Source organism: Rhinoderma darwinii, chromosome 4, assembly GCF_050947455.1.
Source record: "Rhinoderma darwinii isolate aRhiDar2 chromosome 4, aRhiDar2.hap1, whole genome shotgun sequence".
NCBI lineage: Eukaryota > Metazoa > Chordata > Amphibia > Anura > Rhinodermatidae > Rhinoderma > Rhinoderma darwinii.
In genome coordinates, this window is record NC_134690.1 from 398635526 (window position 1) to 398648195 (window position 12670).

The 12670-nt window shown below is 49.7% G+C and overlaps 1 protein-coding gene across 1 annotated transcript in view; it reads left to right on the plus strand.

Moving 5' to 3' along the window:
* Positions 1 to 12670, plus strand: part of XDH (xanthine dehydrogenase) — a 118679-nt gene that overhangs the window by 71962 nt on the left and 34047 nt on the right. The window contains exons 21-24 of the mRNA XM_075863435.1: positions 1334 to 1458; positions 1665 to 1798; positions 2035 to 2122; positions 2616 to 2702. Coding sequence (XP_075719550.1) covers positions 1334 to 1458; positions 1665 to 1798; positions 2035 to 2122; positions 2616 to 2702 — 434 coding nt within the window. The remainder of the gene's footprint in view (positions 1 to 1333; positions 1459 to 1664; positions 1799 to 2034; positions 2123 to 2615; positions 2703 to 12670) is intronic.

Sequence of the window (12670 nt, forward strand, 5' to 3'; positions counted from 1 at the left end):
GACTCGGACACTGCGTCAGAATCAGCACCAAAAAACTTCCAAAACCGCCTCCCATTGATTTAATCTGAAATCAATGGGAGCCAGTCGCGGAAAAAAGAAAAAGCAGCACGTCCTTTCTTGCCGCGGTTCCGCCTCTGACCTGCCATCGAAATCAATGGGAGGCAGAAAATGCATTTTTCGCTGCGTTTTCTGTCTGCTGTCCTCAATCGCCGCAGGCAAAAAACGCGGCAAGATAGTGTGGGCAGGTCAAAATCTGCCTCAAAATTCGGTGCGCGGTTCCAGGCGGTCGCCGGAGCGCATGCGCGGGAGTTTGCGGGTGCGCGCGATCGGTCGCACGGGCGGCGGTGTTTGACGGCCCCCATGCTACCCAGGGCCGCCATCAGGGGGGGTATTAGGGGTACTAATGTGAGAGGCCTGGCCAAACCTAATTGAAAGGGGGGCCCGCAGCTCATGACATTCTTTTGGTGAAAAAAACGGGCCCCATTGCAGGGGCCTGTTTTTTTTCTACCAAAGGCAAGTCGCGGCAGTTTGCCGGGCCCCCCTTTCAATTAGGTTTGGCCGGGCCTCTCACATCAGTACCCCTAATACCCCCCCTGATGGCGGCCCTGGGTACCATGATATAGTGCTGGACGGAGTACCGTTAACAGGCGGTGCCACGGTAGGGGGGCCCAGAAAATTTAGCTGTAGGGGGCCCTGAAATTCCTGATGGCGGCCCTGCTCACCACACACGGGGGTGCTTAAGAGCTGCACAAAATCTTTGCACAAGAAGCCCCACTTTTTAGTACTAGTTTTGTGGTGATAAATTATAAGTCCATGTCCTCATCAGAATGTGGTGTCGCGATTTTGTGTCATGATAAGGGTGAGGGCACCAGATATAAGAACGCTGCCTAGTCCTAGCAATGTCACTGTTTAGGACCATCATGCTCTGCAGCATTGTGTGGGGGAAGGGAAGCGACGACAACTCTGATAATTGTAGACTACAAATAAATCCTTCTCACCCTTTACCCCTTCTACTGTCTGTAGGTTAGTAAGAAGAGGGGTCGATGGAGTGGAGTAGCACATGATAGGATCAGACTACACTGGATTTGGATTTGTAGTCTGTAACCATGGAGACACGTTTGTCTACATTGGTGCTGTGTACATAAAATGAAAGGAGGATTTTAAACAAGACAATTAAAAAAAATTATGGTTGGAAATCGGTGTCTCGCGATTAATAACCTGAATTACCCTATGCTTCGGCCGGTGCGCTACGATTATTCTAATTAGGGAGGGGGCTTCCCGTAATATGATTTCCTTTGGCTTACAATAAATTTGTGTTTCTGTCGTTCCTCAGGGGAGATTTACATTGGGGGTCAAGAACATTTCTATTTGGAGACAAATTGCTGCATTGCTGTACCCAAGGGTGAGGATGGAGAGATGGAGCTTTTTGCTTCCACCCAGAATACGACGGAGACCCAGGTAAGACAAATGGGGGTCAAAAAATAAGAACCGGGATATAATCATCTCAATAATCGCAAGTGAAAAATACCGCCATTCCTCGCCACTAGTTATCGTGCGTGACCCCGGTGTCCTCAGATCTGACCCATCTTCATTATTAGACATGAAAGTGACCCATCAGGAAATAAGATTCGGAAACTCATGGCTTTTTCCCATCTCCAACTTAGAACTTTGCGGCCAATGCTCTCGGGGTTCCTTTTAACCGTATTGTGGTCCGTGTGAAGCGAATGGGGGGAGGCTTTGGCGGGAAGGAATCCAGAAGCGTCGTCTTGTCTACAGCCGTGGCGGTGGCTGCCTACAGGTAATCATCACATATTGGCTCCATACTAAAGCTCTATTCACACTGCGTATACGATGAGCGACCCCATTGACCAACCATATGCCAAGAGTGTGAGACCCTATGGGTGACATATGCCACTGTATGACTATATGACACTGCTCAAACGCAGTGTGAACGGAGCCCTAAACTGAAATGTAATAACATCTGATGCACCTATGTTTGTCTTGATGTACAAATTGAATGACTGTTTTATGTAGGACGGGTCGTCCTGTACGGTGCATGCTGGACAGAGATGAGGATATGCTTATAACCGGCGGCAGGCATCCTTATTTGGGGCGTTACAAGGTATATTTGCAGATTTTTTATTTTTATTGAAAATCTCACATATGTTTGGGGGTCACTCCTGTACCATACAGTACCAAAGTAATATTAATATACGGTGCCCTAATAAAAACCCTCAGCAGTGCCCAAATAACACCCCAACATGATCTCCTAATAGTAGTACCATACAGTACCCAAGTAATATTATTATACAGTGCCCAAAAACACCACTGTACAGAGCCAAGATAATACCACAACACAACGGGCCAATAATACTAACATACAGTGCCCAAATAATACCAATATAGAGTGCCCAAATAATAATACCATCAAGTGCCCAATTACAGTCATACAACTGACGGCTCATTAATTAAATCCTGCCTCTCCATGCGGTAAAGTACAGAATGGGCTCAATCTGTCCATTATAGCAGATGCAAAGCAATAGTGTCACCTCCTCATGTACAACTGTCAATTACCTGAACCAGATCTCTCAATGACCTTTACTGTATGTCCTCAGGTTGGCTTCAAGAAAACAGGACAAATAACGGCATTGGAAGTGTCATATTATGCAAATTCTGGCAACTCATGTGACCTGTCACATGCGGTAAGTATCACCAAATGACCTGCGAGAGACATTACATTACTTCTCCTATACTGATCCTGAGTTACATCCAGTATTATACTCCAGAGCTGCACTCACTATTCTGCTGGTGGAGTCACTGTGTACATACATTACATTACTTATCCTGTACTGATCCTGAGTTACATCCTGTATTATACTCCAGAGCTGCACTCACTATTCTGCTGGTGGAGTCACTGTGTACATACATTACATTACTTATCCTGTACTGATCCTGAGTTACATCCTGTATTATACTCCAGAGCTGCACTCGCTATTCTGCTGGTGGAGTCACTGTGTACATACATTACATTACTTATCCTGTACTGATCCTGAGTTACATCCTGTATTATACTCCAGAGCTGCACTCACTATTCTGCTGGTGGAGTCACTGTGTACATACATTACATTACTTATCCTGTACTGATCCTGAGTTACATCCTGTATTATACTCCAGAGCTGCACTCACTATTCTGCTGGTGGAGTCACTGTGTACATACATTACATTACTAATCCTGTACTCATCCGGAGTTATATCCTGTATTATACTCCAGAGCTACACTCACTATTCTGCTGGTGGAGTCACTGTGTACATACATTACATTACTTATCCTGCACTGATCCTGAGTTACATCCTGTATTATACTCCAGAGCTGCACTCACTATTCTGCTGGTGGAGTCACTGTGTACATACATTACTTATCCTGTACTGATCCTGAGTTACATCCTGTATTATACTCCAGAGCTGCACTCGCTATTCTGCTGGTGGAGTCACTGTGTACATACATTACATTACTTATCCTGTACTGATCCTGAGTTACATCCTGTATTATACTCCAGAGCTGCACTCGCTATTCTGCTGGTGGAGTCACTGTGTACATACATTACATTACTTATCCTGTACTGATCCTGAGTTACATCCTGTATTATACTCCAGAGCTGCACTCACTATTCTGCTGGTGGAGTCACTGTGTACATACATTACATTACTTATCCTGTACTGATCCTGAGTTACATCCTGTATTATACTCCAGAGCTGCACTCACTATTCTGCTGGTGGAGTCACTGTGTACATACATTACATTACTAATCCTGTACTCATCCGGAGTTATATCCTGTATTATACTCCAGAGCTACACTCACTATTCTGCTGGTGGAGTCACTGTGTACATACATTACATTACTTATCCTGCACTGATCCTGAGTTACATCCTGTATTATACTCCAGAGCTGCACTCACTATTCTGCTGGTGGAGTCACTGTGTACATACATTACTTATCCTGTACTGATCCTGAGTTACATCCTGTATTATACTCCAGAGCTGCACTCACTATTCTGCTGGTGGAGTCACTGTGTACATACATTACATTACTTATCCTGTACTGATCCTGAGTTACATCCTGTATTATACTCCAGAGCTGCACTCACTATTCTGCTGGTGGAGTCACTGTGTACATACATTACATTACTTATCCTGTACTGATCCTGAGTTACATCCTGTATCTCTTTATTTTATATAAATTTACAAAACATAAACTGAAAAACAAATACATAACTAATTCCATATAACCAAAAAGTCACAACCCAATTCTTATAAACAAATTTTCTTATATACATCTCTGTATATGAGAAGAGAAAACTATACCAGACCCGGCCACATACACCCCACTCTTATATACTTACATCTACACTTCATCCGAAGCTAAACAATAACTAGAATATATACAAACATCATATAAACGTAATCCAAAGTACTAACAGAAAATCCCCCGACCCGCGTCAACCAAGGGCCTAAAGAAACAACATAATAATGATGATAATAATCAAACATAATAATAACAAATAAAATAATAATAATAAACAAAACAATCCAATCCAAAATATAATAATACTAATTCACACCTTTTTTTTTTTTTTTTAAATCACACTATACACATCCTGACTTTCCTTAACCTTACCCTTCTTACCTAATCTCCACCACCCTAGCCAGCATCTCGCCTCATGTCCTCCCATGTCCGCATAGTCTAGATGCTGGCCCCCGCCACCACACCCAACAGCCCAGCCCCCCGCCCCATGTCCTCCCATGTCCGCATAGTCCGGGGCTGGGTCAGGCACACCCCCCCCCCCCCCCCCCCGACCCCCCTCCCAACCTGTCTATTAACCCCCTTAAGTCTATCCCTATTCTAACAACATTTTTACAATATAATACAATACACGTCACCAACTTGTCCAAATACCAAACCATATACAAAATACACCGTACCCGAAAGCACCAAGTTCGGTCGCTTGTAAACCTTTTTCCTGCCATTTCAATCCTAAACAAAACAAAAATCTTCCTGTGCTTACCTAGCCCATCACCAGATAGAGAGTAGGGAAAGCCCCCCCCAGCACCCCCCCAGAGGCCAGGGTACCATGTCCACCGCTGCACCCTCCCTATCGCTTGCCCTATCTCCTTACCCTATTACTAGCCCTTTCTTGACCCTATTGAAAGCTGACCCTGTGCTGACCCTCACCTTTCTCTTTTTCCGAGCCCTATCGCTATATTTTTTATTGGTGCCTCAGCGGAACGCAGACCCCCACCTCCAGTTGAGCACCGGTGACGACCCCCCCTCCCTCATGAAAGCAGACACATTAAGGCACCCAAAAGGAAAAGCCCCTCCAAAGACGAGAGGCTTTGGATGCTCCCAATCTGCCGACCTCCAAAGAATGCACCTTCACCAGGTCACCCATGATATTGCTAACAACCTCATCTACTAGGAGGATTTTCTTCTGGGTAGAAACTTGACATCGTGCATTCCACATAAAGTGCCTGACCACTATACTGACTAGAAACAAGGTGCAATGGTCCCTACCGCCGAGGTCTCCGAACACTCCATAGGCCCACCCAGCATAGGAGAGGCTGGTTAGGCCTGGCCAACCAATGGAGGCTCCCACCCTTTTGTATACCTCTGTATTGAAAGGGCAATGAAGCAGGAAATGCTCCATGCTTTCCAGCACTCCGCCGCACTCCTCCCGGGGGCAATCCCGATCATCAGAGCTTCTGCACTTTAGATTGCCCCTCACATACAGTCTCCCATGGAAGCAACGCCAAGCCAGATCCCAAAACTTCTGGGGAATCCTCGCTGAATTTAAAAGTTTTAATCCCACCCCGAGATCACTACTTGGGCAGTCTTTGAGCGCCAGGGGCTTCTGGAAGTGGGTCATCAGGACCCTCCTGTCAAGAAATTTTCTCGACATGGTCCTGATCTCCCACACCTCCAGACCCCACCGGCGAACAATCTTCAGCGCCAGGGTGGCATAAGCCGGGAGATGTCCGTGAGGTGTACGCAGGTCTTTCACTTGCCCTCCTCTCTCCCATTCCTGGAAGAAAGGCCGAAACCACCCCCTGCAGGAGGATATCCACCAAGGAGCCCTCTCTTGCCAGAGGTTTGCCAGGTTGATCTTAACAAAGGTGTTCACTAGGAACACCACTGGGTTAACCATACCTAACCCGCCTAGTGTCCTTGGTAGGTAAGTAACCTCCCTCTTGATTAGGTTGAGCCTGTTCCCCCATAACAGCTGGAAGAACAGGCTATAGACCCGGGTCCAGAGAGGTTCTGGCAAGATGCACACACTGCCCAGGTAAAGCAACATGGGCACCAGGTAGGCCTTGGCCAAGTGAACCCTTTCCCTCAGGGTTAAGGACCAACCCTTCCATTGGTCGACCTTCTGGGCAACTAGATTCAGCCTATCCTCCCAGTTCTTCTTGGGGTAATCACCCGGGCCAAATTCGACTCCTAAGATCTTAGCAGACCCCTGAGGCTCTGGAAGGGTGTCCGGGAGATCAAAACCAGGATCTCCTCCTCCCAGCCAGAGACTCTTGCACTTATCCCGGTTGATCTTGGACCCAGATGCCAATGAGTAACGCTCCACTTCCGACATCACCCACTCTGCCGCCCCTCTCGAGGAGACAAAAATGGAGACGTCGTCTGCATACGCAACCACCCTCTGAGTGGCCTCCGGCCCCTCCAGGCCGGCCCGACTCCCGCCAATGGCCCACGATCGATCCTTTTAAGAAAAGGATCAATTGCGAACGCATATAGCAAAGGGCTCAAGGGACAACCCTGGCGGACACCAGACCCAACCTCAAAGGGGGTTCCAACCCAACCGTTCACCAGCGCAAAAGTCTCAGCCCCAGTGTATAAGGTCTGTAGCCAATTGACAAACCCCCCCGGTAGGCCGTACCTCAGAAGGACCGACCAGAGGTACTCGTGGTCCACCCGGTCAAAAGCCTTGGCCTGGTCCAAGGACAGGATGTACCCCTCCCACCGACCAGAATTTCCCTGCTCCACTGCCTCTCTGACACTGAGGACAGCACTAAATGTGCTGCGGCCTGGAACAGAGCAATGCTGGACCGGCGAAAGGAGCCGGGATGCAAACTTCACCAGCCGATTAAACAGCACCTTTGCGAGAACCTTTCTGTCCGTATTGAGCAGCGCTATGGGACGCCAATTCTCAATACGGGTCGAGTCTTTACCCTTCGATAAAACGATCAAGGCCGACCTCCTCATTGACATTGGCAAAGTACCCGAGGAAAGGCACTCATTAAACACCTCAGTCAAGAGGGGAACTAGGGTTCCTTTAAAAGTCTTATAAAACTCAGATGTTAAGCCATCCGGCCCTGGCGATTTTTTGAGGGCAAGCCCATCAATCGCCAATCCCACTTCCTCTTCCTTGATCGAGTCTATCAAAACACCGAGAGAGGGGTCTACCCCTGGCTCAGGGATGGTTTCAGCCAGGAAAGCCGACATCTCGTCTCGGTTTGGATCTTGCTTCACCAAGAGGTGCGAGTAGAAGGATCTGACGACCTCCAAGATCCCTGATTTGGATCTCTTCAGAGATCCTGTACTATCAATCAGTCCTGTCACAACCTTACGACTCACTGACATCTTACAGTTCCTGTAGGGGTAGGGCGAGCGGTACCTCCCGAAATCCCTCTCAAGAACTAAAGATGTGTGCCTATCATACTGACACCTCCTGAGCAAAGCTTTCACCACGGAGATCTCCTCCCCACTACCCCCGGTTGAGACCAGATGTTCGAGTTTCCTCCTCAGTTCCTGATATAGGCGGTACCTACTCATGGACCTGAGGCTCGAGAGCCTGCGGAAAAATCCTGCCACCCGGACTTTAAACAACTCCCACCACTCAGACTTAGTACCACTGAGATCCAACAAAGGTACCTGGCTCTGAAGAAAATCCTCAAAGGCCTGTCTTATCTCCGCTTCTTCCAAGAGAGTAGAATTCAGCCTCCATATACCTCTTCCCATCTGGAGGGACTCTGCAATGTTCAAAGAGAAAATAATCATACAGTGATCGGAGAACTCCACCTCAACAACGGACACTGGTGAAGAGATGGCTTCCTCCTTCAAAAAAAACCTGTCTATCCTAGACCTACAACTACCTCTACGATAGGTGAAACCCGAGTGGCCTGAGGTATGCCTGATGTGGATATCCACCAGGCGAGCATCGCTAACTATATTTTTTAATGCTACACTATCATAGGTCAATTTTTTATCTCCGGAACCTCCTCTATCTCGGGGCCTCACGACAGTATTGAAGTCCCCTCCAAAGATAACTTGTCGACCTGAAAAAAGGAAAGGCTTAATCCTCATGAAGAGACTTTTACGGTCCCATTTGCTCTGGGGTCCGTATATATTGATTAATCTTAATTCCTGTCCCCTCATGAGGACATCTAAGATCAAGCACCTCCCCATTTCTAACTCAATCATCCGTCGGCATGTTACCGGTGCGGTGAAAAGGACCGCCACTCCGCTATAGGGCTCAGCCGCAAGAGACCAGTAGGAGGGCCCGCGTCGCCACTCCCTCCTAGATTTAACGACGTCTGCCAAAAGTGACAGCCTGGTCTCCTGCAAAAACAAAATGTCGGCTTCAACTCGGCCAAGAAAATCAAAGGCTGCAAATCTCGCCCTATCTGACTTAATGCTGGCAACGTTAATTGATGCCAGCGTCAACGGAGTGGGTGCCGCCATCATGGATGTTTGAGTTAGACGGCTTTCTTCTTCCCACCCCCCCCCTCTATCTGATGAGGACCCCCCTTCTTTGCCTCGCTTCTTGCAAATTGAGGAGTCCATACTCACCACCCTATTCCCATCTTCATCCCCAAGTTCCGGGTCAACCTCCCCCTCTGGGGGCAACGGCCCCTGCAGCAGGGGAGGCTCAACGACTCTAGGGTGCCCTACCATGCCCTCCCTCTTAGTATGAGAGGCTGGAACATCCACGAGAGCATGGTATCGATCAGTAGATCGCACAAGGGGAGTACAGGATTTACCTTCCTGGGCCAGGGCGGGGCCAGATGTATTTGGCCTTTGGGTTTTGCCCGGTGTCCCTTTTGCTGTAGGCTGAGTCCTCTCTTCCTCTCCCACACTTTCATAGTGGGAGGACTGAGAGTCCCCAGCCCTCTGCTCCCTTTGGATCCTCCTCATCTCCTCATTCAATTCGGCCTCCCCAGGGGCATCAGCTTCAGGGGGGGCATCCAGATCCGAATCAGAGGTCGTCCCAGTTTCCTGGAGCGCCCCCTGCTCCCTCTCCTTCCTTCGCTTCTCCGCCCTTCTCTGGCGAGAAGGGGGACCCTTCTTTTCATTCTTCCCTTGCCCCTGTGCCCCATCGTCCCTGCCCGCACCCTCACCCACGGAGGCCTCCCTCCTTTCATCCTCCGCAGGTTTGGAACAAGCATTGACAACAGAGCGAGGACACCGAGTGAACGGGTGACCTAAGTCACCACACAGGTTGCAGCGAATCCGGTAGCACGATGCGGCTAGATGACCAATCCCCCCACAATGAGCACACTTCTGCACCTTGCAGCCTGCACTCAAATGTGAGGGGTCGCCACACCGGTGACACAACTTCGGCTGCCCCTGGTAGAAGACAAGGATCCGATCTCTTCCCAGGAAAGCAGACGATGGTATGTGGGACACCGTCTGTCCCAGACGCTTTAGTTTAACCATGAATGTCCAGGCCCCTGACCAGATGCCAAACTCATCCATGTTCTTCCGTGGCATCTCTACTACCTCTCCGTACCTTCCCAACCAGGTCATGATATCAATACAAGAGAGTGACTCGTTACGGGTAAGAACGGTCACTCTCTTGGGACCACTTTGGCGAGAAATTGCTTGTGCAGCAAAGTCTCGCCAGCCAGGCTCGTCCTTCACCAGCTCGTAGTTCCCCCAGAAGACCTCAAGGCCCCCTAGGTGAACAAAGCTGATGTCAATCTCGACCGAGCCATGAGGATGTATCAAGGCAAAGATGTCACTCGCCTTGAAGCCCATCCCCAGCAGCAGCTCCACCACCCTCTTTCTGGGAGGGCACGCATCATTGCCACGCCACCGGAGACTAACCACATTCCTCCTGGCTACAGCCTGCCCGGCTGTTGGGAGCGACCACTGATCTCCTCGTTGCTCTCGGAAGGCATTTAGACCATATCTGTCTATCCAGAAAGACAGGTCCTTCTGCACTCCCCCTATGGTTAGGGTTTGCTTTCCCTCTCTTAAGGCGTCCAAGAGACGTTGTTGCAAGTTACCGTCCCCGGACCTTGAGGATGAAGATGGGTGGGCCCGCTGTCCCCCCGCTGCCACACCAGCATAACACCTGCCGGATGTCACAGCAAGAGGAGCGCCAGGCCCATTGCCCCTGGTTGATACCCCATCCCCACCACCTCACCACCCACAGACACGGCACTCAACACCCCATTACCAGCAGACACTCCAGCAACTTTATTTACAGACACCTGCATACCCCCAGCAGTTTCCACATCCACAGCCGCAACTTTTTTATTTAACCCACCAGGTCCCCCTGCAGTCATCCTTCTGGCCAGGCCTGGTTCTATGTTATGTATTTTTTCTGTACATTTTGCTTGATTAGACATTGCTTCAGTCTCCGCATCATCAGGCACCTTTGCAGGGACGCCACCAGATGTTATAAGCGGTGTCCCTGCTGTGCCCTCCGCCTCATTAACCTCCATCTGTTCTATGCACTGTACATTTTTGGGAGAGGGGCCACCGTCACCCCCGACGCCAGCAGCTCCCTTCTCGCCTACACCGTTTTTCAGCGATGCAGACGAAGGAGCCACTGACGTCACTGAAGCTGCCTCCGGCGCCGGACTACTCCCCCCTCCCACAGAGGAGTGGCGAACAGAGCCGGAGCCCCCTCTGTGACCGCCCTTGTCCGGAACGTCTGACGGCTTTACTGCGACACCGACAGACTTCCGGCTTTCAGACACCACATCCGGTTTCTGGTTTACCCGTTCTCCCGACCCGACTCGCATCAGAGACCAGTTTCCCGGGCTCGCCATTCACCGGACACGGGGACACACCCCCTGGCGTCACCAGGCCACCAGTACCGCCCCCTTTGCAGGGGTTGGCGTCCGGCGCCATTTTGACCACCACGTGCGCTAATGCCGGACCCGTAACACTCTCCCCGCATTCCCGCTCCAGCCCCACTGCAGAGGCTTGAGCTGGGGGTCTTGCGGGACCTGTGCCCTGATCCTGACTTTCATCAGGCTCAGAGCACAGGAAGGATCTTGCTGTATACACAAGTTTAAATGAACCTTTAGCAGATTTTTTTTCCTTTTCCTTTTTTTTCTTCTTTACCTTTTCCTTCTCTGCGGGTAACTCCGCACCGAAACAAAATCCCTGGAAGGATACCGGCGACTCCACATTACGGATCTGAGTGAGTAATCCTGGGGGCCGCTCACTGTCAGTTTCAAAACACTCCTGATTATTCCCAGCTGTGTGTCCACCCTCCTCCTCCTCACTGCTCCTGGGTGCCTCAGAATCTGTGCCTTCTCTGGACTTTACATTTTCATGCTCCATTGCCTCCACCACATTTTCCTTTGCTGTGTCTTCCTCCATACTTTCTATTTTTATAGGTGCTGCCATCTCGGCAAACCTCTCTTCGTTTTTTAATTTTTCTCCAAACACCCCTCCGCCTGCCACAATCTCATCACGTCTCTCTTCCACTTCTTTTATTTCCTCCAACAAGGATTTCACATTTAAACGGTATCGGGACCTCTTACCTCCTGTGGCTTTTGCAGCCCTTCCTCTGGCGACCGCCAAGTCCGCACGGAGCCGTTGCAGCGACTTCCTGAGGTCCCGATACTCCTCCAACCGCATGGCCAGACGGGAGCTGAAGTTCTCCACCGTCTCTCCGGTCCTCAGCTGTCCCCATTCCTCCACATGACTGCCATCCAAATGTCCGGACAGCGCTGGTCCTTCTGCAGACGACAACACCTCTATCACCCTGCCGGACCGCGTCTCCATACCCTTATCCAGGGTTCCAGCCTCAGGGGGAGCCAGGACAGCCTTGCCCCGAGATGATCTCCTCACCCCCGCGACCGTTTGCATATTCCCAGCCAGCTGGGATGACCCTCTACCCCCCGCTGGCATGCTCCGGGAGGTAGAGGTCTGAGGCTCCATCCTAGGATGGAACCCCTCTCAGGGTACTTTCCAAGCCCAGGCAGATGTTATGAGGCCTGGGCAGATAGGATAAGGAAAGTCCCTGGATCCAAGGCCTGCACGGAAGTCTCAGCAGCTCTCTCCACATGTCTTACTCCACCCAATCCAGAGCTGCACTGACTATTCCGCTGGTGGAGTCACTGTGTACATAGATTACATTACTTATCCTGTACTGATCCTGAGTTACATCCTGTATTATACTCCAGAGCTGCACTCACTATTCTGCTGGTAGAGTCACTGTGTACATACATTACATTACTTATCCTGTACTGATCCTGAGTTACAGCCTGTATTATACTCCAGAGCTGCACTCACTATTCTGCTGGTGGAGTCACTGTGTACATACATTACATTACTTATCCTGTACTGATCCTGAGTTACATCCTAAATTATACTCCAGAGCTGCACTCACTATTCTGCTGGTGGAGTCACTGTGTACATAC